This window comes from Octopus bimaculoides, chromosome Z (assembly GCF_046866305.1).
Source record: "Octopus bimaculoides isolate indiv1 chromosome Z, ASM4686630v1, whole genome shotgun sequence".
Classification (NCBI taxonomy): Eukaryota; Metazoa; Mollusca; class Cephalopoda; order Octopoda; family Octopodidae; genus Octopus; species Octopus bimaculoides.
In genome coordinates, this window is record NC_142944.1 from 32,744,226 (window position 1) to 32,770,610 (window position 26,385).

The 26,385-nt window shown below is 34.0% G+C and overlaps 1 protein-coding gene across 30 annotated transcripts in view; it reads right to left on the reverse strand.

The window, feature by feature from the left end:
* Nucleotides 1-22,933, reverse strand: part of LOC106867804 (kinesin light chain) — a 124,799-nt gene extending 101,866 nt beyond the window's left edge. For 12 of the 30 annotated variants that reach the window (XM_089365158.1, XM_089365130.1, XM_089365152.1 and 9 more), the window contains exon 1: nucleotides 22,878-22,933. Coding sequence is in view for 18 of the 30 variants with exons in the window: in XM_089365145.1 (XP_089221271.1) it covers nucleotides 16,403-16,444; nucleotides 19,962-19,978 (59 nt within the window). In the remaining 12 variants the exon portion in view is untranslated. Of the gene's footprint in view, nucleotides 1-16,402; nucleotides 16,445-19,961; nucleotides 20,308-22,773 lie in introns of all 30 variants that reach the window. The other 18 variants (XM_089365150.1, XM_089365123.1, XM_089365146.1 and 15 more) reach the window with 3 other exon arrangements.
* Between the last annotated feature and the right edge of the window lie 3,452 nt (nucleotides 22,934-26,385).

The following is a 26,385-nucleotide window of genomic DNA, read 5'->3' on the forward strand; positions in this document are numbered from 1 at the left end:
AACACCCCACAGGATGAGAAATAGGACACATCAAAGATGTGGAAGAACTCAGGAGTCAATGGCCATTGAGCTTAGTCATCAATAGATGGTTCTCACCAGTTGTAGTGAAGACAATCATCTAGGAGAAAGAAATCTCTGAATAAAAACTGTTCAACAGACTTGCAACCAGCTGATACTATTTTGCACAGAAAAAACTATGACATGAAGATGTTATAGTTTTCATCTACGGAGGACTGAGAATTTAAATATAAATTTAAATATACATACATACATGCATATCTATCTATATATGCATACACACATACATATATATATATATATATATATATCACCAGTCCTCAGTCAAATCGTCCAACCCATGCTAGCATGGAAAGCGGACGTTAAACGATGATGATGATGATGATGATGATATATATATTGATATATATATATATACACACACACACACCCATATATAACTATAAGACAGCTCAAAGTTTATATGAAATACATTACTTGAGTCAAGATACAAGAAAAATTCAATATGTGTATGTATATACATGTATATATCAGGTTATTAAAATAATCCCAACTAGTTAGGATTCGTTTTTCAACCATGATGAAGGATGATGATGTACATGATTAAAATGTGGAGAAAAATCAAGGTGTGAAGAGTAATCTAAACTTATTGAAATATTTTACAACTAAAAAATTTTAACTTAACTTAAATGGCAAATTATTTAACCAAAAACTTAAATTTTTTGCTAACAAAATTGTTTAAATTGAATAGTCATATTAAATCAAGTTTTGATGTTATTGCTACCAATTCCACAACTTAATTCAAATAATCAAAGATTCTTAGAATGCTCAATTTATAACACACATCAAATTTAACAATAGTTATTTGCAAAACTTTTGCTTAAAAAAATCATTAAAGTTCTCACATGACAAGTGCAGAGGGGAAGAATTTAATTTCCAATGAAATGCTTTTGAGTGAAAAGTTTTAATACCTTTGAGAAATGTTATGAACATCTCAATATGCCAATGATCTTCACTAAAGAAAATGTGCTATAGCTAATGTAAAAATAAAAAGTTATGCAAATGGACATAATTTTACACAGTTGTTGTCAAGAAATTGTTTAAATCACAATAGTACAATTGCAAATTTCATGGTAGAAAGTAAGAAAAATAAATGATGGTACAAACAGGGGGAGCATGTTTACAAACCAAAATTCTTTGAAGTGAAAGGATAAAAAGTAAGTCTTCCGAAAAAAGAGGTTTCATTAATGACTGCTGGTTTTCTGATTGTGTTATAAAAGAAAAATACTTTCTCAATTTACTTGTGTCATACATGAGAGTGAGGAAAGAAAGGAAAAGGGAGAAACAGAGAGAGAGAGAGAGAGAGAAAGGAGAGAGAAAGATAAAATGAAAAGAAAGGGAGGGAGAGGTCAGCTTGTCTTAATGCACGACTACAACTTGTATGAAGAAGTATGTGCAGCTATCTCATCACCTGCTGTAGGAGAAATGAGTCACTAATACACTTAATGTCGATGTACATACAGGTAGAGTGTGAGGGGTAGACAGAGAAAATGGTGTACATATACACAACACACATTTGCAAACAGACAGATGAAATAGTATGACCAATCAAAATTACTAAATTTCATCTGAGAAAATAATTCAACTTTAGATTTTATCAGATTTTAATTACTAAATGACTATCACTTATTGGTGCTCTCAAACTGTCTTGGGAATGTTTGCCTGTGCTTGTGTGTGTATGTGTGTGCTTGTGTAAAGGACAGAGAGAAAGAGAGCGTTCACACTTGTAATATAAATAATAAAGAGCAGTAAAACTTGTTCCACCAACACAGACTAAGTATGACTCCTCAGTAACAGGTGATTTCCTTTTATGAAAAGTCATCTCAGCCAACATTACTACCACCAACACCACCATTATTGTTGTTATTATTATAATTATAAAGGCAGCAAGCAGGCAAAATCATTAGCACATTGGATGAAATGCTTAGCTGCTTTTTTCAAACTCATTAAGTTCCGAGTTCAAATTCCACCGAGGTCAACTTTGGCTTTCATGCTTGCAGAGTCTATAAAATGAAGTATCAGTTGAGCACTAGGGTCAACATAACTGACTAACCCACTCCTCCTAAAAAATTAGTGGCTTGCACTAAATTTTTGAAACTATTATTGTTGTTATTTTTATTATTAATATTTTCATGCACAGCTATTTCTGGGATGAAAACAATATAATTTAGAGGCAACCCACTCACTCATTTGATGTGAGTGAATAGTAACCTCCAATCAGCTTTGCCTCACCAGACCTATAATTCACATGTAGCTAACCAAAATAAAATAGTATTCTAGCTATAGTAATACTTATGACAATGTGAAGTACATTATTATAGTTGTCACAGTGAGCAAGTCAAGTGACTACACACACACACACTGAATCAGCTAGAGAGTGACTATTTCAAAGACAGGGTATTTGTATTTGATGGCAATTGGGCTACTACAGAAAGCAGCAGTAAATTTAAACACAATGTAGAAATTTCTTAATTAATTGACTTATATAAACTGTGTTTCTAAATAAAACCTAACACTTCAGATTTGTAAAGTAGAGGAAATGAAAATTTGAAACCTCGCCTATAAGAATTAGCAGCATAAATGAAATGGTTCTTCTAAGAAGTGAAATGGAATCACACACACACACTTCCTTAAGAGATTACTGTTACTTATCATGTCTTCCATTACAGCTAATAGCTACCCCAAAATTTCAATGGTGTGTGTAAGCAAAGAAAATTTCCTAAATAAATTTTTTTACATCACACACCTGAATGACCAATGCATGCCTTGTAAATGAATTTGATAGATGGAAACCACATGGAAGACCATTGGATGGCCAGATGGGTAGAAAGATGACTAAATAAATAGACAGATGGATGGATGGATGGATAGAGAAATGGATAGATAGATAAATAAATGGATGGATGGATGGATAGATATACAGAGACAGAGAGGTGTGTGTGTGTACTAATATTTATCCCCTGCTCCACACCACTTGACAACTGGTGTTTATGTCCTCATAGTATGACAGTTTGACAAAAGAGACTGACAAAATAAGCGTCAGGCTTTAAAAAATAAGTACTGGTGTAGACCTGTTCAACTAAAATCCTTCAAGATGGTGTCCCAGTATAGTCACAGTCCAATGACTGAAACAAGCAAATGATAAAAGATACAGAAACAGACTCACAGTCACACACAAGGTCACATAGCATTTAAAAATTAACCATTACGCATCAATTATATTCCACTATTAACCAAAGAAAGGATTAAGTTTTCTGAACTATAACCAGATTAGTGATTTAAATTTCTTCTCTACAGCTGTTTTGTTTTATGAAAAGATTAAAAAAAACATCAAGTTGACAAGCTTTTATCTAGAAATATGATGACGTCGTAGCTATGTCAGATTTGAAGGTGGAACCAGTGAATGGAAGTTTCAGGTGGGGTGAATGTCAAGGCACAGGCATGGTTGAGTGGTTAAGAATCTTGCATCATCATATGTGGTCTAGGGTTCAATCCCATTGTGTAGCACCTAGGCAAAGTGGCTTTTTCCATAGTCCCATACTAACCAAAGCCTTGTGAATGAATCTGGTAGACAGGAAATGAGTGGAACATGGGATTGCACCTAGAAAGTTACCCCCCAAAGTACAAGTCCAAGCAAGGTTGTTTGTGGAAAACCAGTAGTTGCCCATGCATACCGGCCTCCCCTCTACACACCACTGATGTTATCCAATGAAAGGCAAAGGCCAATACAGTTTGGCATTAGTGACATCACAACTCATTTTTATAGCTGAGTGAATTGGAGCAACATAAAACAAAGTGTCTTGCTCAAGAACACAACACACAGCCCAGTCCAGGAATCAAACTCACTACCTCATGATTGTGAACCTGACACTAACCACTGAGCCATGTGCCATGTGTGTGTTGGCATACAAGCGATGTTGTGTTTCCAGCCTTACATAAAAAAAGGTGTCTGACCATAGGAAATATAACTTTGCCTGAAAACAAGTGAAGGTTGGCAACAGGAAGAGCATCTAGTCATAGAAATATCTACTTTAACAAATTTTGTATGCCCCATGCAAGCATAGAAAAAATGGATGTTAAAATTGTGATGATACTGTATGACCTTTAAATTTAAATCAGTGAAACTGCAACATTGTCATAACAGTAGTTCAATTATAATTGATTCAATAAAATTAATAAGCATATTTTAATAGATTTTCATTCATTCTTAGAATAAAATGAACAAAAAGTTATTACATTTTCACAAAGAATCTACACATAGATCTTTGATAGAATTTTATCTATTTTAGTCATTTTCCATCCAACCTTGCTGAGATATTCAAATTTGTTTCTAAAACCAACACTATTTCTTGTAACAAGTTTACCACAACTCATCCACCCATTAATTATATCATGAAAATTATATTATTTATATTTTAAGACATATCTCCATATTTATAAAATAAGAATTCAGTGGAAGCAACCATTAGAGATAGCATATGTGAATAACCCTATCTACCAAACAATTGGAATCCTACTAAAACAACAGCGATTCCTTGCTTAAACAGAGGACATATACTTTAACAGGAGTATCACAGTGAATTACATTGACTCAGTGTATTACTGAATACTTTACTGAAGTGAAAATGGTGAAAAGTTGTTGAGATTGAGCTGAAAACAAAAAAGAAACATGTAAACCATTTCATCTAGTGTTAACTACATTCTGTCCACGCACTGTACCAAATTCATTTTAAATCCACTTTCTATGCTGGCATGGCTGGACAGGTCATCACAATTTGACCAATTCTCATTTGGAGCTATTGTCCCTTTAGACAAGTTGGAAGGCCAGATCTTGCACAAAACATTCCATTTTTGGCATGGTTCCTATGGCTGCATGACATTCCAAACACAAATGATTTTACAAAGTATACTGGGTGCATGTCATATCGCAGTCAGCACTAGAGAAGCTGTCATATCCCTAGCATAACAAAAAAAAAATGTCCTCTCAACCCTACACTGTATGTACAGGGTACATTTTATCATGGCATCAACACTAGCAATGAACCTGATACACTGTGACACAAGAGCCCTAACTATTCTATACACTTGTCTCCAAAAATTATCTACAAGTTTTGGGAGTCGACATTTAGATAAACAGTTTATTTTTAACCCCTTGTCTACAGAGACAAGCAATGTTTGGGGGAGAAATGATATTTGTTGTTTTTATCAGTTCCAGAATGATGAACAGCAAAGTTTAAGCTTATAATTTCCCATCATTTTTGTTACTTCATAAACAGTTGCTGGGTGGAGGGTATAGTGTAACAATTCAGTCACAGAAACAGAGACCAATAAAATACTGGAACAAATTTAACTGGGAGAATTGAAAGCCAATCAATAACATCAAGCCTTGAATCCAGAACTTAGGACAAAATATTTTGAAGACATTTAATGTGGAACAATCATGGGTCAACAGTGGCTCACAGGACTTTCTGAATGAAATGCCAATAAAAAAAAAATCAGCATGAATTTCTTTAATAGTGCAATCAACTTGAATGTCTCATTTCTCAAAAATGGTTGCTTGTGCCTAATCTAGAATTTTATGATCTCAGCCAACTTCTCTCTCTCTCTCTCTAATTATTAAATAACCTATAATTAACAGATGAGCCATTCACTTGACTTTTAATCATTTGAACAGAGAAAATGAGAACAAACTACTGATTTTTGACGATGGTGGGGTTTCTTTTTAATAACTAACTTAAGGAACAAGTCAAGATTATAGCCTAATGCTAGCTCAACCTTAACTGAACTGACCTACTGACCAATTATCAAAGACATTCCAGTCTTTTTGGAAGTGCATTGTTATCTAATGTGCCTCTTTTTTTTTTTTTTTTTTTGAGGGAAATTTAACTATTATTTCTTCAGGTACATTGACATTTCTCAACAGATGATGTTTCAAAAACTAACAGAAACAGCCACATTTAGACAAAAGTCATACATAAAAAAAAAATGCCTGAACATTTTCCTAGAATCAACAGAAGTCTTTTTTAGAAGGAAGCCAGAGTTTTGTGATCCTCTAACTAAACTAACCTTTAAAACAAGACTTTTTTTTTTCCTTTGGATAAATGCAATTAGGTTTGGATTCACATAAGAAATATAGATTAATAACTTCACTTTATGGAAGTCTTACATAACTAAATTAAACATTCCTCATCTCACACAGTCTGTCAAATGTACTGCTTATTTACTCACATCATTTTGAGTTAATCCTGTATTATCTCATACCTCCAAGATTTTGATGATGTGACTGATTAGTTTTAGAATGACATTGTAGGGTAGGAATGAGACTAGATCTGACCAGTTTGAACATAAAACAGGAAGAATATTTGGGCCAGATATGGTTGGTCTAAATGCTAAAGGGTGAAACATCAATTATTTGAATACCCTATTTTCCATGATTGAATGGTTTATTAAAAATTTTTGATGATATGTTTTCACAGAATATTGGAAACGAATGACATTCATTTACAGCAATCAAGCATTGTCAAGACAAGGAGACACAAATACATTCACACACAACAGGCTTCCTTCAGCTTCCTTCTATCAAATCAATTCACAAGGCTTTGATTAGCCAGAGGTTATAATGGAAGACACCTGCCCAAGGTGCCACACAGTGGGACTGAGCCCGAAACAATGTGACTGGGAAGAAAACTTCTTAATCACAGTCATACCAATGAATCAGTGTAAAATATATGCCAATTACAATCATTTTAGTAAACACATTTTCAAAAATAAGAAACAACAACATCTTTTACAACAGTCATTTTATATAAACATTCCCTCAGTCCATCGCTGAAATAATTTTTGTACGATTAATTTTCTGTTAGAAATTAAAATTCTAATGGTAATTTCATGAGCACAAACCAGAATTTAGATTTGATAATCATTCGCAATGCATTACCATTGAAATCTTAATTACTGCACATCACCTAAATTGGTCCATTGTACAAACTGATATATAATTGTTGTATCATTGTTGATATAACAAAAAAGAAAAAAAAAAGACAAACTTCAAACTGTGATTCATATGATTGACTACAGTATTCATTTCAGTTTCATACTTATTTTATTGACCTTTAGTTGTCAGACCACTAAGTTACAGGACATAATGGGGATCTTTTCTGTTGCTGTCACAATTTTATATTTTTATAATTTTGTTCCAATTGTTTTCAAATTTGGTGTACTGATGTAATTTTGTATGCTAATTATGAAAATGAAATTCATTTTAGCCATAAATCAATAAAAAGTTAATAGCTTTTGAAGTTTGCAAATTTTAGGCAATTTTAGCCAATTGAAAGCCACAGACACATTGATACCAGTTTCCATAGCAACAAGCCAAGCTGTAACCTGCTCCCAAAAAGGATGCAAGGTTGGGTCAAGGAATTAACTTGAGTCTGGTTTTGCATTTAAGAAATGGGGATGGGCCACTGTACAGCTGTTAATTACAACAGCTATGTTCATGAAATATGTGCAGAGGACTTGTTCAAAACCCAGTTCAGATTGGTAGTTGTGGGAAAACTGAGATAAACAAAACAGACTTCCTAAGATGTAATTACAACTGAGGAAGGGTGCTTGCTACTCAAGTAACGGGTTTTCAGAGTGTCTCACTAAACCACAGGTTTTCTTTATGTGGTGCCATATCGGAATTGCAACATGCCAGAAGAATGCATATATCAGTTGGTTCTTCCAGGAACCAATTTTCAGTGAGTTGTGGAGGGCCTACTCTCACATTCCTGAAATTGATGGTTATAATTTTCAACACAGAACAGTGAACCTCAGTGTTGAATTTATTAATGGCACCAACTTGCAACAAATGAGAAAAAGTAATGGGTCTGTGTAAAACAAGGGAATAAACAATACTGTTCTATGGCTGACATAACTTCGAGTTTATGTGGCACAAGAGATATGAAAATTGTAATTTGTTTGAAAAACTTCTAGAGTGCATCTCAAACTTTCATTTTTGAATTTTCACTACAAGAAATGTATTAATAGCTTATGTGAACTATACTACAGTAGTATTACTTAGTTTTATTTGTTCTTTGTAATTTAAAAAAATTCATTGAAGATTTTTTTTTCCTTTTTAATTTGTTTATATGCCTGTTCCACCATTTCACATGACTTTATTCATCAAAACTTAAAACTTCTTACAACTTTTGTTGTCATCAATTTTGTGATAGACAGGTATTATTGAGAAATGCCAGCTTTTAAATCCTTTCCGTTTAGATAAAATTAATTAAACTATAAACCTCTATAACATTTTTCTAAAATTTTTCTGGGACAAGTGAAAAACAAAATCAAATTTGGAGTGAAAAATTACATCAATATACCAAACTTGGAAATTTTCACATAATTTTAAAATTTCAAAATCTGTGACAGCAACAGAAAAGATCACATATTGCAGCAGGAGCACCCCCAGTTTCAGAATAGTGTAAACATATAGTATACATGCATAAAACAAAAATGTGAACTGGTATACCCAAATGCTAACCCACGTGTACACGTCTGTGTTTGGTTACTAGTGAGTACTACTGGTAACGTTGTCCGGTAAAACAGGCATGTTCCATGGTCAGCTCATCAGTGACTAAACCAGTAACTCCACCGGTCCTGATTGGTAGAGGGGAGAGGGATTTTTGGACACCTTGCAGATGAAAAAACATATATTCAAGAGAGTCAACAGCTATCTACATATATTCAAGAGAGTCAACAGCTATCTAATAAGGCAGGCAGACGCACACAGACACACAATGTGTACTTTCTGTGCTAGTGGGACATTTTGATAGGATCCAATACTTCAGAGGGCTATGTGCTCCAGTGTTACAGTTCCGTCATTTCTACCACTGGATGTCTTTCCTACACTACTGAGGTCACCTTGTAACTTACAAGACTGAAGAGTCTCTTTGATTGAGAGGGAGGAATAGGAGATAAAGTATGAGGTGAATAGCAGGAAGAGTTTTACTGTTTGTGGAAGGAGTATGCTCCTCTCACACACAAGATTTGTGGTTTATTTCAGCAGGAGACTTAGCAAAGAGATACTAATTGTTTCTGACAGATACAAGAACTGAAATTAATTGATTCAATCAACCCCAGTAGTCAATGAGCACTTTATTTTACTGGCTTCTGGATGGATGAAAAGTGAAGACGACCTCAGCAGGGTTAGGATCAGAGTATAAAAAAATAAAAACTGCAAGGTGTTTTTGTCCAATACTAGCAATTCTGAAATTCCACCATCCTAAAGTAACAAATAATGGAAACATCTTTCCTGTGTGATTCATTGATTGAAATAAATCTTAGTTCATGTCTCAAGTTCACGATGGTTCCAGTGACAAAAGTCTCTTCCACAGACAGAAGAACCCCCACCACTACCACTACAAAGTAAATGTCAACAACTGGGTGAAAAAAAAAAAACCAAAGGCAAAGTGGTTCAAATAATAGAGCACCACACTAGACTGTGCTGAACCTTGTTTTCTTGCTCTGTAGGTTTTACATATAAATCTTGTTGAGGTCCACTTTTCTTTGATGAAATTACTCTGAAGTATATTTTTGAAGACTTAAAGGACAGGCATGATTGTGTGATGAGAAGTTTGCTTCCAAACCACATGGTCTGAGGGTCAGTCCCACTGCGTGACACCTTGAGCAAGTGTCTTCAACATCTACTATATCCCTGGTCTGACCAGGATTTGGTAGACAGAAACTGAAAGAAGCACCTCATGCATGTAATGTGTGTTACTGTCTCCTTGCCTTGGATTTGTGTAATAGTTGTAAAAAAAGTGTCATTGTCATGCAAGTGGTGTCCTTCATTTCCAATCTTCTGAGAAAACATGTCAGCTCATATTACTTTAAATGGAAACAGACGAGAACTGTTGAGAGAGAGAGGATATTTGGCAGTAGAAAATCTGCCCCAGCAAATTCTGTCTGACTATACAAACAGGGAAAATGATGATGATAAAATTAGCTTAACGTAGTTCATTCCACTTCAGCAATTCCTATTCTGGAGTATATTAGTAGTGGACTGAGGCATTTAAGACTTAAGGACTTTTGCCATAAACATGCTGCAGTGCTGATGGTAGGTTTGAACCCAGCAACTTATTTACGTAAAACACTACGCTCAAACCATATCCACTTGGCCATCTTGCCTCTAATATGTTACTTGTAAAGCAATATAGTTGTTGTTAATGAAAGAATGTAGTAGGAACAAAGAAAGCATTACTGTAAGTAGGCTTAACTGAAGAAGGACTGAATAATCATACACATACATAATACACTAACAGAGTAGCACCATTGTCATTTGCCAAAAATACAAAGAATGAAAGACAATGAAATAAATAGAGCAAAATTAGAAGATAGCAGATGATTAAATCAATAAAAGTTGAGGTCAGCAGTTTGTATTCTATCACCAGCACTGCAATGTGTCCATGGGAAAGATACTTAAGTCTTAAATGGCCTGGTCCATCACCTATATAACTCAACTCAGAACAGGAATTGCTGGAGAAAGGAAGACTACGTTAAACTGACTTAGTCTTCAAGAAGTTGCTACATCAAGGCATAAGGCCATACCATTAGTAAACTTAAGACATTAGAACTATCTACCAAACATACAGTGCAAGAATATCCTAAAAAATGTTTTAAAATTATATCAATAATGGCAGTGAAGATTCATCAAAGCATGAAAAACAATCTAAAAAAGAAAATGTGGGTGAAAGTAATAATTGGATTCTGCAAAGAGGAACAGAAAGACTATGTGTATATACTGTACCTGAAGCAGTACACAGAAACTGATTAGAACTGTAGTATTTCAAATTTTGTTTTTTTGTTGCGAATTAATGAACAAGATATCAGATAAGTAAAAGAAAACAACAAATAAGATAAATCAAAATTTCAGAAATCTAAGACCAATGACAGAATTTTTGAAAAATAAGAGAGAGAGAGAGACTGAATCTATAAAGCCAAGATGAAATATTGATGATTGACATGTTAGAGAATGCATTTAGACAACAGACCAAGGGCAAGGTTCTAAAATAATGCAATTTCATAAATATCTCATGCACTTCATCACAGAAGAAATCACTGTTCCAGAGATAAATTAACCTGAGCCTTTAAAAGACATACATAAAGTGACAATTCTGCATTTTGGTAAGTGCACCAATTTTAACACAATTTATTGCGGTAAATATTTTTGTTCTTCATTTTCCTTTTTCCTTAAATTTAAAATAACTCTTGGGGTAATTTTCATAGGAGTCACTGTTTAATGTTTATCTATGAAGTGCTTCAAACAAAAATGCATATAAATTTATTTTTACAGCCTATGCATCCATACATCATTTTTTTCTCTCTCTTCTTTCCCTTGTCTACTGTATCATCATTAGTATTCTGATACTTTTACCCCCATCCATTATCCACCATTCACTACATCCATTCTCAACCCAATCCAGTCTCTACAATTGTCACTTACCCTTCCCTATTTATCCATTCAACACTTATTCTTCATTAATTTATTCACACATCTCTCACTCTCCAATACACACTCCCAGTTCTGTCTCCACTCACTTTTTACTCACCTCATTCCTTGAGGACTCCATACATTCACCTCAGTACCTGTTCTCTCTTCCTCACTCCACCCCTATCACTTCACCAACACCATATCTTGTAGAATTTGAGAAGCCATTTAGCTCCTCTAACAGCAAGAAATCTGTTCTGCTCTAGCCATTTCCCTCATACTTCAACTGCTCATTTCCCAGCATAAAGCTGCCTCTCTCAGAATTCAAAGTCAAGCTGAAATATGGGCGTTAAATGATGATGATGATGATATACATTTTGGAGATATAAACTAGCAAAATGTATTAAATCTATAGATGTAAATTTTATCTCTCTATTTAAAGCTGATAATTTGTTCTGTTGCTGCTCTAAATTTCTTGCTGGTATGCATTTTGAAATTTACATATACATATTTACATATATATGCTTTTTTTTAAAAAAACCTTTTACTGGTTTCATTAATAACTATGACCATGATGGAGCAACTACACCTTCAAGGGTATAGGGGACTATATTGATCTCAATACATAAAATATTTTACTAACCTTCAAAGGATAAAAAGCAAAGCCACCCTGTTTAGCAGTACAAACAGTAATAAAACTCAAGTAAAGCATATACATATAGTTTCACCACTATTTAGCAGTACAGCTACACCAATAACTCAAGGGCCATGAGTTCCATGCTCCTGAATCACTTATGCAGCTTCCCACCTAAATTGTGTGTGTATGTGTATGTGCGCACGTATGCACATGTATGCGGGTCTATTTACAAAGACAAAAATGAAGGAATGAATAAAATAGACTCCACAAGCTATATGCAGGCAATCTTAAAGACAGTCTGTAATACATAACAGAAATAAGGTAGAATGGACTTTTTAGTCCACTGTAGACAACCTTTCTAGAGTTGGTGGTATCACAGAATGCAACACGCCACATACTGCAAAGTGATTGGTTATGAGAAGAGTATCAAAATGTTAAGGTCTTGAAAAAAGAAAAAATTTGGAGGAACATCCTGCCTGTCACTAATAATTACCAACTGTTTTTCAAATAAAGGTCTTTTTTTATAAAATTCCACTGATCTTCAAATGCACAGAACAGGACACATGGTTTACATGGAATATATATGCATACATACACACATATATAATAGTTTAAAATCTGGTTTTCGATGCTTGCATGGCACATGAAGTTCACTAAAGCAGATTTTCTACAGCTTGATGCTCTTCCTGTCACCAACCCTGTTTCCAAGAAAGATAATATTTTCCTTTTATCCTTTGAATATAAGCACACTGGCTGGGCATGTTATTCTCTTTTTCTCATATAGAAACACAAAAAAATACTTTAAATAGGTCACGGCAGAAACATCAGTGTTCAGGACAAAACACCTTTTAGTATTTATTTCGTTTTGCCTCTCTATTTTTTTAAATAGTGATAGCCTTATTTATTTGGTGTTTAGCTTCAGGTTAGGCCTAATCTTGCAGACATATTATTGATTGAAAGTATTCAAGGTCTGAATAATATTTTAAGAGTGAACAGACGGGCAGATTGTGGTTAACCAATGAAAGTGCTGATAAAAGGCGGTTCAACAATCTCACAATTGCTTCTATCACTTATCACACTCTTCTACTTATTCTCCAATTTATATCTTATGAATGGTGGGTGGTGAATGTTTCAAGATATTTCTATTTCTATAAAGCTGAATAGAAATTTCTCTCAAGTCATTTAACAGCTACACAGAGATCAAATAAAAACTAGAACACATCAACTCTTAAAGTAATGTAAATTTATTTACACTACCAGCATATAAATACATTCCAATATTGTAGTGCAGACACTAAATTCCCTATCAAAACTTGTTAATTGTAGCTGCCTTACTTGCTTACAGAATTCAAACCCATATCTCCTCTAAAATCAAGCAACCTATTGAAGTAGATGTTTTTAAATAGATTCCTTGCTTCAATATACCAATCAGGAAAGTCAAATGAAATAGAAAGACATGTAAACCACACAGGTTTTTTTTTTGTCTTTTCTATTCGGATTGATCAAAAAATATAACCAACATCCTTCCAACCAAAGACATAGTAAGTGAATCATTAGGAAGATAGAATATGTAGCCCAGTAAAAGACTAATGATTAACTAACAATCCTTGAGAAAGTCAAACCATAATATATAAACCAAAGGAATTTACTAAATTACATTTCTCATTAACCCTGAGTTATATATTACATTAGATAGCAGATTGTGTGTGTGTGTGTTTGTGCATGCATGTGTGTGCAAAGAGTATATATACAGTATGCTTATTCTATGTAGAAACCAATCTTCTCCAAGACATAATACAATGTTGCTAAACACTGTATGTTAATGAAATGCTTGTCAATTACAAGTTGCTACCACTCAATCATGAATGAGGGACTCGTTGTGGATATATAAAACTGGGTGATTTAAGAATTTTGGCCTTCGACACAGCAATGTCATGGAGAGTGGTGATAAACTTTGGACCTTTCAGTCTGTCAAATTTTATTCCCTTACTGAGAAAGATTTCATATAGACATGTGTTAATCCAATATTTTGGTTGGAAAAACCTAACAAATTTTACATGTTAATGTAAGATGGGTACTGATTGTGAAGCAAGAAGCCTCAACTTTTGTAGTACAGTTTTAGTTATGTGAACTTAGTGTTGAAATAGGATATAAACTATAAAGTGAGTATGATGCTTTTAAATGTGTGCTGATTATGAAGATGGAAGACGACATTGTTTACCTAGGACAAAGAGGTTCCGTGTTTCAGTGAATGAGAGAGAGAGAGAGAGAAGTGGGACACGTTGAATTACATTATAATCAAAATACAAACGGATGTTTTTGAGTATAGTGCAAAATATAACATATGCGTATAAACTATCAGTGTGAAGAATTACACAGATAGCTGATTTGTAAAAAGGAAAATATAACGAACGATATCATAGCATTGTCAAATAAAAAAAAAACATGCCAGACAAGTTATTTTCATACTATATTCTGGGTAATAAGGAAGCTAAGGATGAATGATTGCTGTACAAGGTCAAGAAAATTACAGAAGCTAACACAATCAGCATGAAAACAATTTGGGGATGTTATTTATATATTACCCAGACACACATACACGAGTACACCCTGGCATAAATTTACCATCATCATGTCTCTCTCCTCAAAATAGGGTAGCAAGACACCTATCTATCCTTCTATCATAGTTTTATCTCTCGTAACCTAGCACACAGCTACCTCACTCAATATTACTCCCCACTCCCAGTTGAATCTTTGTCTGGCAAATTACTTGGAGACCTTATTGATGCTCATGCAATAAAAAGTACCCAGTCCACTGTAAAGCAGTTGGCATTAGGAAGGACATCCAGCCATAGCAAACATTGGAGCTTGGCACATTCCTCTGTCTTGCCAACTCCTGTCAAACCATACAACCCATGCCAGCATGGGAAACACATTAAACGATGATGACATACATACATGTGTAGGCAGATGCGAACTCATTTACTTCAATGTAAATTTTACAAGAACAAAATTAAAAATTTAAAAGAGCAAATATGAATTGCTTTAAAGACACAAATATTATACTCTTTTACTAGTCATTGGTTTGTGACCGTGCCAGGGCACTTCCGCCAAGGGTTTAGTCAATTACATTGCACACCCACCCCTTCCCAGCACTTATCAAACTAAGTTATGGGACGTAAAGGAACACAACATAAACAAGAGTTTTTACATCAGTGTAAAAAACACACACACACAAACTGTATACAGACATAGCTGTGTGGTTAAGAAGTTCACTTCGCAACCATGTGGTTCATGGTTCTTGGTTCAATCACACTGTGCAGCACCTTGGGCAAGTGTCTTCAACTATAGCCCCAGGCTGACCAATATCTTGCAAATGAATCTGGTAAACAAAAACTGTACAAAACCCATCTTATATAATCATTTAACATCCCTTTTTCCATGCTGGCATGGGTTGGACAGTTCAATATGAAGAGATGAGCTAGAGGGCTGCACCAGATTCTATGTCTGCTTTGGATGCCTTTCCTAATGCCAACAACTTCAGAGGTGCTTTTTACATGGCACCAGCACCTGCAAGACAAGAGACTCTGAGTGGGGTACAGAATTGAGGGTTAGGAAACTAAGATGTGTATGTGAGAGAGAGAGAGAGAGATAATGAAAAATTGCCAAGTTGCATGACATACTCTGTTGTCATTTCCCAATCAACAAAATCATCAGGGAGCTCTGCACTTTTCAAGATGAGTGGAAAAGGCCCTTACTTGAAAAACAGATAAGGGTTAGCAACAAAAAAGGCATCTGGCTGTAAAACAATGCATTAATAATATATATTCAAACTATTTTTAGCATTGAAAAACACATAAAACGGAGGAAAAAAATCCACATACACACACACACATATATATATATATATATATATATACACACACACACACAATCATGATACTCACACATACACACAAGCAAAAGGCTTCAGCAGTTTCGACTGACATGACATTCATCAACTGTAGATGTCATGCAGTGAAATCAAACCATGTGGTTGTGAAGTGAAAATCTTAACCACACAGTTACACCTCAACTTCTAGTTATTAGCTACACAATGAGTTGCACAATAAAAAAAAGTAAAGAGTTAAGTTTGACGTTTTGTTTTCTATTTCATAATATCAATGATTACATTGACAGTGAAAGTTAATTCTACTAAGAAAATATCATGTAATTACCTTTCTTCTAATTCTTTGTTTTCCATGGTGATTTCACATGGTCTGTAAAAATAAGCAAGTAAGAGAAGCAATAATACATGCCATCGCTAATGACTTAATTTATACAGCCATTCTAAATCATCTTCGGACAAACCAGCATGCCAACACTCTAATGCGATCGTTATTCTAACATAATTTAATTAGTATTCTGTGTTCAAGTATTTCAATTTAAATAGTCTGTGAATATCTCTTTTGAAATACAGAAACAAAGTTGTTGGCTTTAATGAAGCATCACTAGATGTCTACATACCTAAATTATACACTGTTAAAACATATATTAACAAATGTATATTTTATATACACAAAGAATAAATCATTAAAAAATTATGAGGATTTTTTTTATTTATAGTATTGTCAATATACAAATGTAGATAAATATAATTTACAATACCTAAATCTATTATAAAATAAAAGAGAATTTAACCTATCAATTTATTTTCCAAAATGCACCCAATAATAGTAATAATAATTATAATATTAGTATTAAAAATAGGAAAATTCAAACCTCCAAAGGGAATATCTTAGTCTGATAGACAAGCAACAGTATTGCAAAAAAAAAAAAAAAAAAAATACCAGAAATAATTTTAAAAGATAATTAGCAATTTTAAATTTTAAGAGGTGAAAAAAAAAGCAAAGAAATAATTATTGATGTGTGAAGTTTCAAATTAAGCATATTAATTAAAAGTTTAATATATTAGAAAAAAAATATGGTTGTGGAGAAGGAAGAAAGAAAATAAAATAAAGAGGGTAATAGGTAGGAAAGTGGTTACTGGAAGAAAAGCTAACAATAAATTTGATACTAATTCTGTCCAGGCAACAACAACAACGTACACTAATATCAAAATCAAAACTCATAGCTGGAGTAAACCTGTCCTGCCAACTTCTATACAAATAAAAGGGAGATAATGAACAGGTAGTACTGTTTACAATTAAATAATCGATATATGTCTGTCTATGTGTGGAACAGAGAGAACAGTTTTATCCAATAAATTGATATTGCAGATGGAGCGGGGAGGGATCTATTTGGTCGTTTTTGTACTACTGCGTGTTAATTAATAGAATATAGGATGCTCGAAACTCGTGAAATTTGAAGTATAGCTCTAATTAATAATCTAGAAATGAAAATACTGAATATTTTTCACATATAGAACTACAAATCATAAACATTTTAATTTAAAGTAATACTATCTTACAAATATATCCGAACACTCCCCTCCACACACACAAATACACATATATTATGTGTGTGAGGGGTATAGTATAGAAAATAGGTTTATGTTAGCGTATGTATGGGTATGTATGTATATATATATATATATATATATATATATATATATATATATATATATATATATATATATATATATACACACACACACATATACATTATATACATATATATACATATATATATATATTGATTGTGTATGTACTATATATATATATTGTAGAAAAATGTATATATATATATATATTCTTTTATTTGTTTCAGTCATTTGACTGCAGCCATGCTGGAGCACCGCCTTTAGTCGAGCAAATCGACCCGGGGACTTATTCTTTGTAAGCCTAGTACTTATTCTATCGGTCTCTTTTGCCAAACCGCTAAGTGACGGGTACATAAACACACCAGCATCGGTTGTCAAGCAATGCTAGGGGGACAAACACAGACACAAACACACACACATACATATATATATATACGACGGGCTTCTTTCAGTTTCCATCTACCAAATCCACTCACAAGGCTTTGGTCGGCCCGAGGCTATAGTAGAAGACACTTGCCCAAGGTGCCACGCAGTGGGACTGAACCCGGAACCATGTGGTTGGTATGCAAGCTACTTACCACACAGCCACTCCTGCGCCTATTATATATATATATATATATATTCTTTTATCTTTTACTCGTTTCTGTCACTGGACTGTGACCATGTTGGGGCTCCGCCTAGAAGGGCTTAGTCAAACAAAATGACCTCTAGTTATTTCTAAGTTTGGTACTTATTGCATAGGTCTGTTTTGCCGAACAGCTAAGTAATGGGGATGTAAACAAGCCAACATCGACTGTCAATGGTGTATGTATGTGTGCATATTACATACATGCACATACACACTTGTTTTATGCTATAATTATAAAATTACAGGTTTTGAAGTTCTGTAAACAATACCATATACTTTTTTTTTTAATTAAAGGCTTAGTTCATGCGTACATGCATGCATATTATGCTAATAACACTTCTCTTCCCCGTAAAGTCTGAAGGACTTCTGTGATCCAATACTTTTAGTACCTGGAGAGGACACCAGACACCATTCTCTGATATTAGGTGTTACAGCTCACCTAAACTATTTACATCCACATTTCTAGTAAATGAGATTTCTTCCAACATAATTTAGTAACAATGTCAACATTGTAATTTCAAAAAAAAATTACCATTAATTAAATTCAAATCTACAACTAACTCGAGAATCCTTGTTTTAGTTCTCTCTCTTCCTATATTATGTTCAGTTAACCATAATAATTGGTATACACATCACACTAATCTCCGTTTTGCTTTGCTTTAGTTATCTCAAGCATTAAATCCCTAGTCTTAAATGATTAAATGCAGATTTTATCTCAAGGGGGAGGGAGAAAAAGTGATGGAATGCCATAAGTGAAAATACTTTCAGCTATAATTTTTCTCAACTCATCTCTATACAGATCTCATGTCCATGACAGATTTATTTATGATGAAACCGTTTATATAACATAAAGCACCACTGTGGTTTGCATTCGGTGAAATAATTATCCCAAATAGCTGACAATTCCAGATAGTTGCTGGAACCAGTAAAAGATGTAATTATTTTCGAAGATGCTTTCAAAACTACATTAGGATAAAAACGAATTGATGAAAAATATGCCTCAGGGAGTGGAAAATCTCAAAATTTGGAAGAAAATGAAAAAAAAAAAAAAGCAATGAAAATAAACAGGGGTGGAGGAAGCGAACATAAACCGATAAGAACTAAAATAAACCTTTGGAACTAAAAGAATGACGGCGACAGAAAACGAAGAATAAAAAGCAAGCAAAATTCTCAACTACAAACAGAAAAAGAAATAATAAATAATCGACATGATACAAACAAAACGAATCAACAGTTTGCTTGTCTATCAAGTTGATATCAACATTTGTTTTTGTCAAATGACATCATGATCAACATGAACTGATTCCTGTTTATATACATACATATATATATATATATATATATATATATATATATATGTATGTGTGTGTGTGTATATGTATGTATGTATGTATGTGTGTGTTTACATATATATGATTGACAATCCATCTTCACAGCTGAGGAGAATTTACTCAAATAATTTGAAATTTAGAACAGATGCTTTCAAACGACTGACAGTAATTTGTCAACGAAGTGTGTGACATTAATATTATTTTTCTTTTAATTAAAACTAATTTTTAAAAAACCACGCGCGAGCACACACACACATACACATATAATACATAGATATGTAATACTTTCTTCTCACCTGTATACTGCCCCCATGTTGTCAGTGACACTGCAACATCCAAACCACAAAATTAGGTACGAAAGAAAGCTCTCAGTGGCAATATAAACAACCCTTCTCTCTTCTCCGAAGAAAGGAAATATAGAAATATCTTATTTTAAAGTGTATATAATATATTAAAACGGTTGAGCCAAGAACACATAGGATGACAACAGCTCGACAAGTCAATACTTTGAGAAAGGTTATGGTACTTTTTTTTCTCTACAATTAAAAGACAAGGTCGGCCAAATTCAGTTTCGTCTGTACTTTTGGTCGATATCTTTAATTCCTAGTTTCTTAATGGTTTTGTTCCATTCCATAGAAGGTACTATAAACAGAAGTAAGAAAAAATATATATCATAAAAGAGAGCCAAAATGAACAATTGTTGGTTATTGATCGATGGATCGATCGACTGACGTTTTGCTTCGGGTTGTTTTATGGAGGTGGAATGTTATATTTTATGAATATGTAAGCAACGATCTGGCTTAATGATTGTTGTTTCAATTGTTATTGCCATTGCTTCTAAGGTTGGCAGCCAGGGATGATCATTTTTGCAAACGCAATAGCAAATTCTTTAGCAACTACAACTAATAAAAATACCTCTCAATACTGTGATGTCTAAAAAAAGTGAATACATGTACATATACAAAACAAGAGGTATACACAAGTGTGTGTATGTATATATATATATATATATATATATATATATATATATATATATATATATATATATATATATATATATAACGGATTCTATTTTCAAAAACTGTATATGCTTTGATCGCCTAATTACAATGCGAATTCCGTGAGAAAAACACCCTCAGGACATGTATATATTTATATATATGACAGTTACAATCATCGGCATTTGAAAAACATCATAAAAGTGTGTGTGTGTATATATATATATATATAGCTCCGTCCCGTTTTTAATTAGAGATGCAGCGACAGCAATTAACAAGCATAAAACAACAATAGTGACATGAGATTTAGTGAATCAGACAAACTAAAATTTAAGAGAGAGATAAACAAAACGTTAGACTCAAAAATTTACAATAAAAATAGTGATATATAAGTATACATTTAGAGTCAAGACCGTTGCAACATTATCATAATAAATTACAAAAATGATTCGATAAATGAAAATAATACAAAAAAAAGCACTCAGACATACAGGAAGGGACACACACTTACCAAATTAAGAATTTAAACATGACGAGAGGAGCATGTACGTAAAGAGTGGTGATAATTTAAAAAGCAAGTACGTGTGCTTGGTCTCATGGAGGGAGGTAGGAGTGGTTTAAAATTAAATTTTGGTTTGTTGATCTATGGGTTTTTTTTTTCTTTTGATTCAAAGTAACTATGTCGAGTGGGATAAAAGAAAATACGATTTAAAAGGGAAAAGATGTGGGTCGATGTCCAAATATGCTAGAACGATGATATCTGAGGAAGCTTCCAGTTAGTCGAAGCTAGTAGAATGTATAGCCTTTTCTCTTCCTTTTTTTCTTAATTCTTTCTTTCATTCGAGAACAGCACTGGTGTATACCAAATTACAGAAAGGCAGGCTAAATTTTCATCATTAATAGATGGATCAACAATACACATGTGTATATGTATCTGTGCGTAAGTATATGTATATATATATATATATATATATATATACTACATACACACAATTTAACTTTGGTGATCGGTTATTGTTTCAACTAAACTATTTCCGCCTACTTACAAAAATATTAGGTAATGCATTTTAATACTCGGTAAAATTATTTATATATCTATCTCTCTATATATAAACATAATTAAGGGATCAGCTATTATTTGCTTCACCATATACCGAAGTTCAGAAATAGCAGCTAAAAAAGCTGAGAATCTCTATATATATCTATATAAAACAGACATATTACACTGAATGGATTTGATAAATTCCTTATATATAAATGTTAAGACGAAAGTTATGGTTGCAACTGATCATTAATGAAACTTACTTGAGGGAAACGGATAAGAAGATAGCAATATACAACCGTAATATGCTTTCATAAAACTTTAAAAAAGCCAGACAGTAAGACAGTCGTGGGAAGAGAAAAAGATAGAAAAGACACTTTTAGTCAGCTTATCTTTATATTAAAACAAGACCTCGATGACTCATAACCTTTTATATATATTATATATATATGTGTTTGTGTGTGTGTGTATGTGTTTAGGGTTTGTGTTAAGGTTTGGTCCTCAGAGAAATTTGCTGTTGAAGTGGGTGGATCAGGTATAATATTTATAATAATCTGTGAAATATATTATATTAGTGGGTAGGTGAAAGTAGGGAGGGAGGACTGAGTTTTTTACGTAAATATTGGATGGAAAAGTTTAATATACAGACAACATATACAAACACATACATTATAGATATATAAATCATATATGCATATTTATATTAGTGTGTGTGAAGTTTAAATAATTAGACAATTAGGTAGATAGACAGACGGAATGAAACACTCAGCAAGGAGGAAAATTTAAGTTGTTAATGCAACAGAATTGGGAAAATCAGATGAGAAAGACAAACAATTTAGGGATGAAGGGAAGAATATACTGAAAGAAAAATAAAACTGGGGATAAAATATAGAAAAAGCTTAACAGATTTTATTCAGACATATACAGAGAGGGAGAGAGACAGAAAGAGAGAACAGGATAGAGGAGAGGAGAAATTCAAGGAGGAATTCGAAGCCGCACACACACTCAGAAAAAAAAATGTGGAAGAAACATTGGTAAATAAGTGTCCAAAAGAAAATCGAACCTCACCTACGCACAGGAAAAAAACCAATATGTTAAATTAGTTAGTTTGTCGTTATTCCAATTTATGTGTTAAGTTATTATTATTACTTAATCATGGACTTGTTACTTACCTGCTCTGTCATATATAGAAACCAAGATGGCCGTCCGACTCGGTTCAACGCTGTACACACTTTCTTTCTTTCTTTTTTCCCTCTCTCTCTCTCTCTCTCTCTATCACGTACACTGACAGTGTATGCATATATTTGCATATGTATATTAACCGACCGACCGATCTCTTACTACTACCCACATATAACACTCTCCCTCTCCCTCTCTATCTCTCTCTCTTTAATACTAGCCTACTCCCTTACTTACTATGGTTGTATCGCCTTTTTTTATTCTCTCCCTTTCTGTCCTTATTACTTTGTCTGTCTCTAATAAACACTTTTATTTTTTTGCCTGTGAACGACTGCCTACTGCTGCTGCTCTCAGTTCGCCAAAATACACATTTTTCGTACAAAGTGTATGACTAGTCTCTCTCTCCCTCTCTCTTAGTCTCGTCTTCTCCTTTACTATATTTGTTTATATTCGCCTTTTTTCTGTTTGTACACTGTACGACGGTTCTGTCTCTCTTTTCTCTTTGTAAGTCTTGCCTTTATTATATAACACATATAGTAAGGGAGAAGGCATGACTGTTACAGATAGTAGTCTTAACTTCTCTTTCATTCTACGTGGTATCACCCGTCTCTTTTCGTTTGTATGCTATATGCATGAGTGCTGTGTCTCTATCTTTAACACACTTATCTTTTATTGTATCTATTATAGCTCGCCTTTTTTTTCTTTTACGTTTGTACACTATGTGTACGACTGTGGTCTCTCTCTGTCTCTCTTTTTCCTTCTGTATAACAGACTTAGTTTCTCCCTTTTTGTTTCTACACTTGTGTATGCAGCTACTCACTACAACAAATTTGCCTTCTCTCTCATTAACACCTTTTTCGTTTGTTCAGTTCACGTGTACGACTGCTCTCTCTCTCTCTCTCTCATTCTGTGTGTATAGCAGTCGTTTCCTTCCTTACTACGTTATTATTTGCCTTTTCGTTTGTACGCTGTACGTACGCCTGCTCTCTTCGTAACAGACTTACTTTTTCCATTATTAACTCTTGCCTTTTTCTTGTGAATACTGCATATGATTGCTCTCTCTCTTTCCTTCCTTACTGTGTTAATTATCATTTGCCTTTTCGTTTGTATGCTGTACGTGCGACTGCTCTCTTTGTAATAGACTTGCCTTCTCCATTATTAATACCTTTTTCGTTTGTACACTGCATACGTTTATTCTTTCTCTTTCTCTCTCGCTCTTCCTCGCTCACTTTCTCTCTCCCATGCTCTCTGCGTAATAGACTTACTTCTTCCCTTGCATAATTATCACTTGCCTTTTCTATTTGTATCCTGCGTGTACGACTATTTACTTACACTACCCTTTCTCTCCAACAGATTCCCCTTCACCTTTTCGATTGTACACTTTGAACGAATGCCTGCTTACACCTTCTCTAACGAACTCGCCTTATTTCGCTATATCTACATTTTTCATCAGTACATTTTCCCTTGGAAATCTATTAAAAAGAGAGAAATCTTATAATGTGCAGAACTGCCCTCTCTTATACACTTGGCCCTTTTACGTAAGGAGTCTATAATATAGACTGTATGGTTTTTCTTGTTTGTGCAGAATGCCTGCTTATACCTCTAATGTACTTGCCTTATTTTAATTATACCTACACTTTCCATTTGGACACTTTCCTATGCAAATCTATTGAAGTGGGAGCACGACTACCATCTCTTTTATCGATTTGGCACTCTTACGAGTTCGTTTGTACGTGTGTACAACTGCCTACTTACTCCTCACTTTTTTCTACTGGACTTGCATCTCTTTCTAAATCTATTCCATTGTCTAATCACATCCTTTTAGACTTGTTTGCTGGTTTCATCTCTTCGTTTCCAGCCTAATCTGTTCACATCACATAAAAGTTGCATTCCCCAACCCTTCCTTCTGTCTATATCATATTCCTTTATTTAATCTTTATCTTTCTCCTTTGTTTTCCCTCTCCTCCCTCCCGTTACGCTTTCTTGTGTTTTCTTCTCACTCATTGTCTCTTTATAATCTCATTTTTTCGCTTTTCGCCTGTCACACCTCCATTGCTAACTCTGGCTTTTGCTTTCTATCTTTCTCAATCTCTGTTTCCAACCTATCTCTCTTTTTCATGGCCCTATCTCCCCACCTTTTCTCTCTGTCTCTCTCTCTTATTGTGAATGTTCTCTCTATATAACTGATAACGAGGTATAGTAATAGGAAAGTGTAGGTCTTTCGATTTAATCACATTGGCGGGCGTGAGAGAGAGAGTTGTAGTAGCAGTAATAGTTATAAAGAGAGGCCTAAATTAGATATAAGTTTTTGCCGCCGGCCGTGATGATACTTATTAGTGGCAGACAAGGGAAAAGGTGGAAAGGTGCGGTGGTACATTCATAAAAACAAAAACGATTAATGTGATAAGTCTTTTTAGTTTTTTTTTATTCTATTTCTTTTCATCTCAGGTGGAAAAAAAATAAAACATTTGAAAAATAGATTTAAACCATGTTAAACGTTGGAGCATGAAAACAATACTCAATTCTATTAGGAAAGTAAAGTGAAAAATTAAGTTAATTTCTAGAGAAACCCAACTACATGTACACTTCTAAATCTATCAAGCACAAATAGTTTCATGTAATGAGTCATAAATAGATAGATAGATAGGTAGGTAGGTATACATATATGTGCGTGTATATGTTCATACATGTAAGTATATATATATACACACACATACACACAGGTGAGCACATAAGTGCAACACAAGGTGGAAAAAATACTTGAATACCAAAGATAGAGTAATTTACTTTTATTAAAGCTGCAAAATTATCACAAAAGCTATTACTCAGAGTAAGTTTTTGTGTTAGTTTTGGAGCTTTAATAAAAGTATATATACGTGTGTGTGTGCGAGGTGGTATCAAAAAGCTCTCAAACTAGTTCTGTAGCACACCAACAGATGGCAGTACATGGTTGCATGTGCAGTGAAAGCTAGCAGTGACCTTCAGGAGTCAATGTAATGAGTGACATCACTGTATTTACTTTGCAAGTTGTGAAATTTGTGTTTTGTGATCATGTGTATGCTGTAGTCTGCGATTTTGTCATGGACAGGAGCAAAGAGCCAACGTGAAATTCTGCATTAAACTTGGGCAGTCTGCTACAGAGATATTGAGCATGATTGAGCAAGCTTACAGTGACGAGGCAATGGGTTGTGCATAATATTTTGAGTGACATGGGTGCTTCAAAAGCAAAAGAACGTCCCTAGAAGATGAGCATCATCTCCAGAAATGTGGTATTATGCATTGAAAATTCATCCCCCTGGGCCAGACTGTCAATTGAGAGTTTCTACTGTGACATTTTGAAGCATTTGAGGGAGGACATTTGATGAAAGCAACCAGATGTGTGGAGCATGAAGAATTGGATTCTTCACTGAGCTCTCCTCACTCGTGAGTTTCTCACCAAAATCAATATGGTATTGCTCCTACACCTGCCCTAGTCACTAGATTTAGCACCTGTGAACTTCC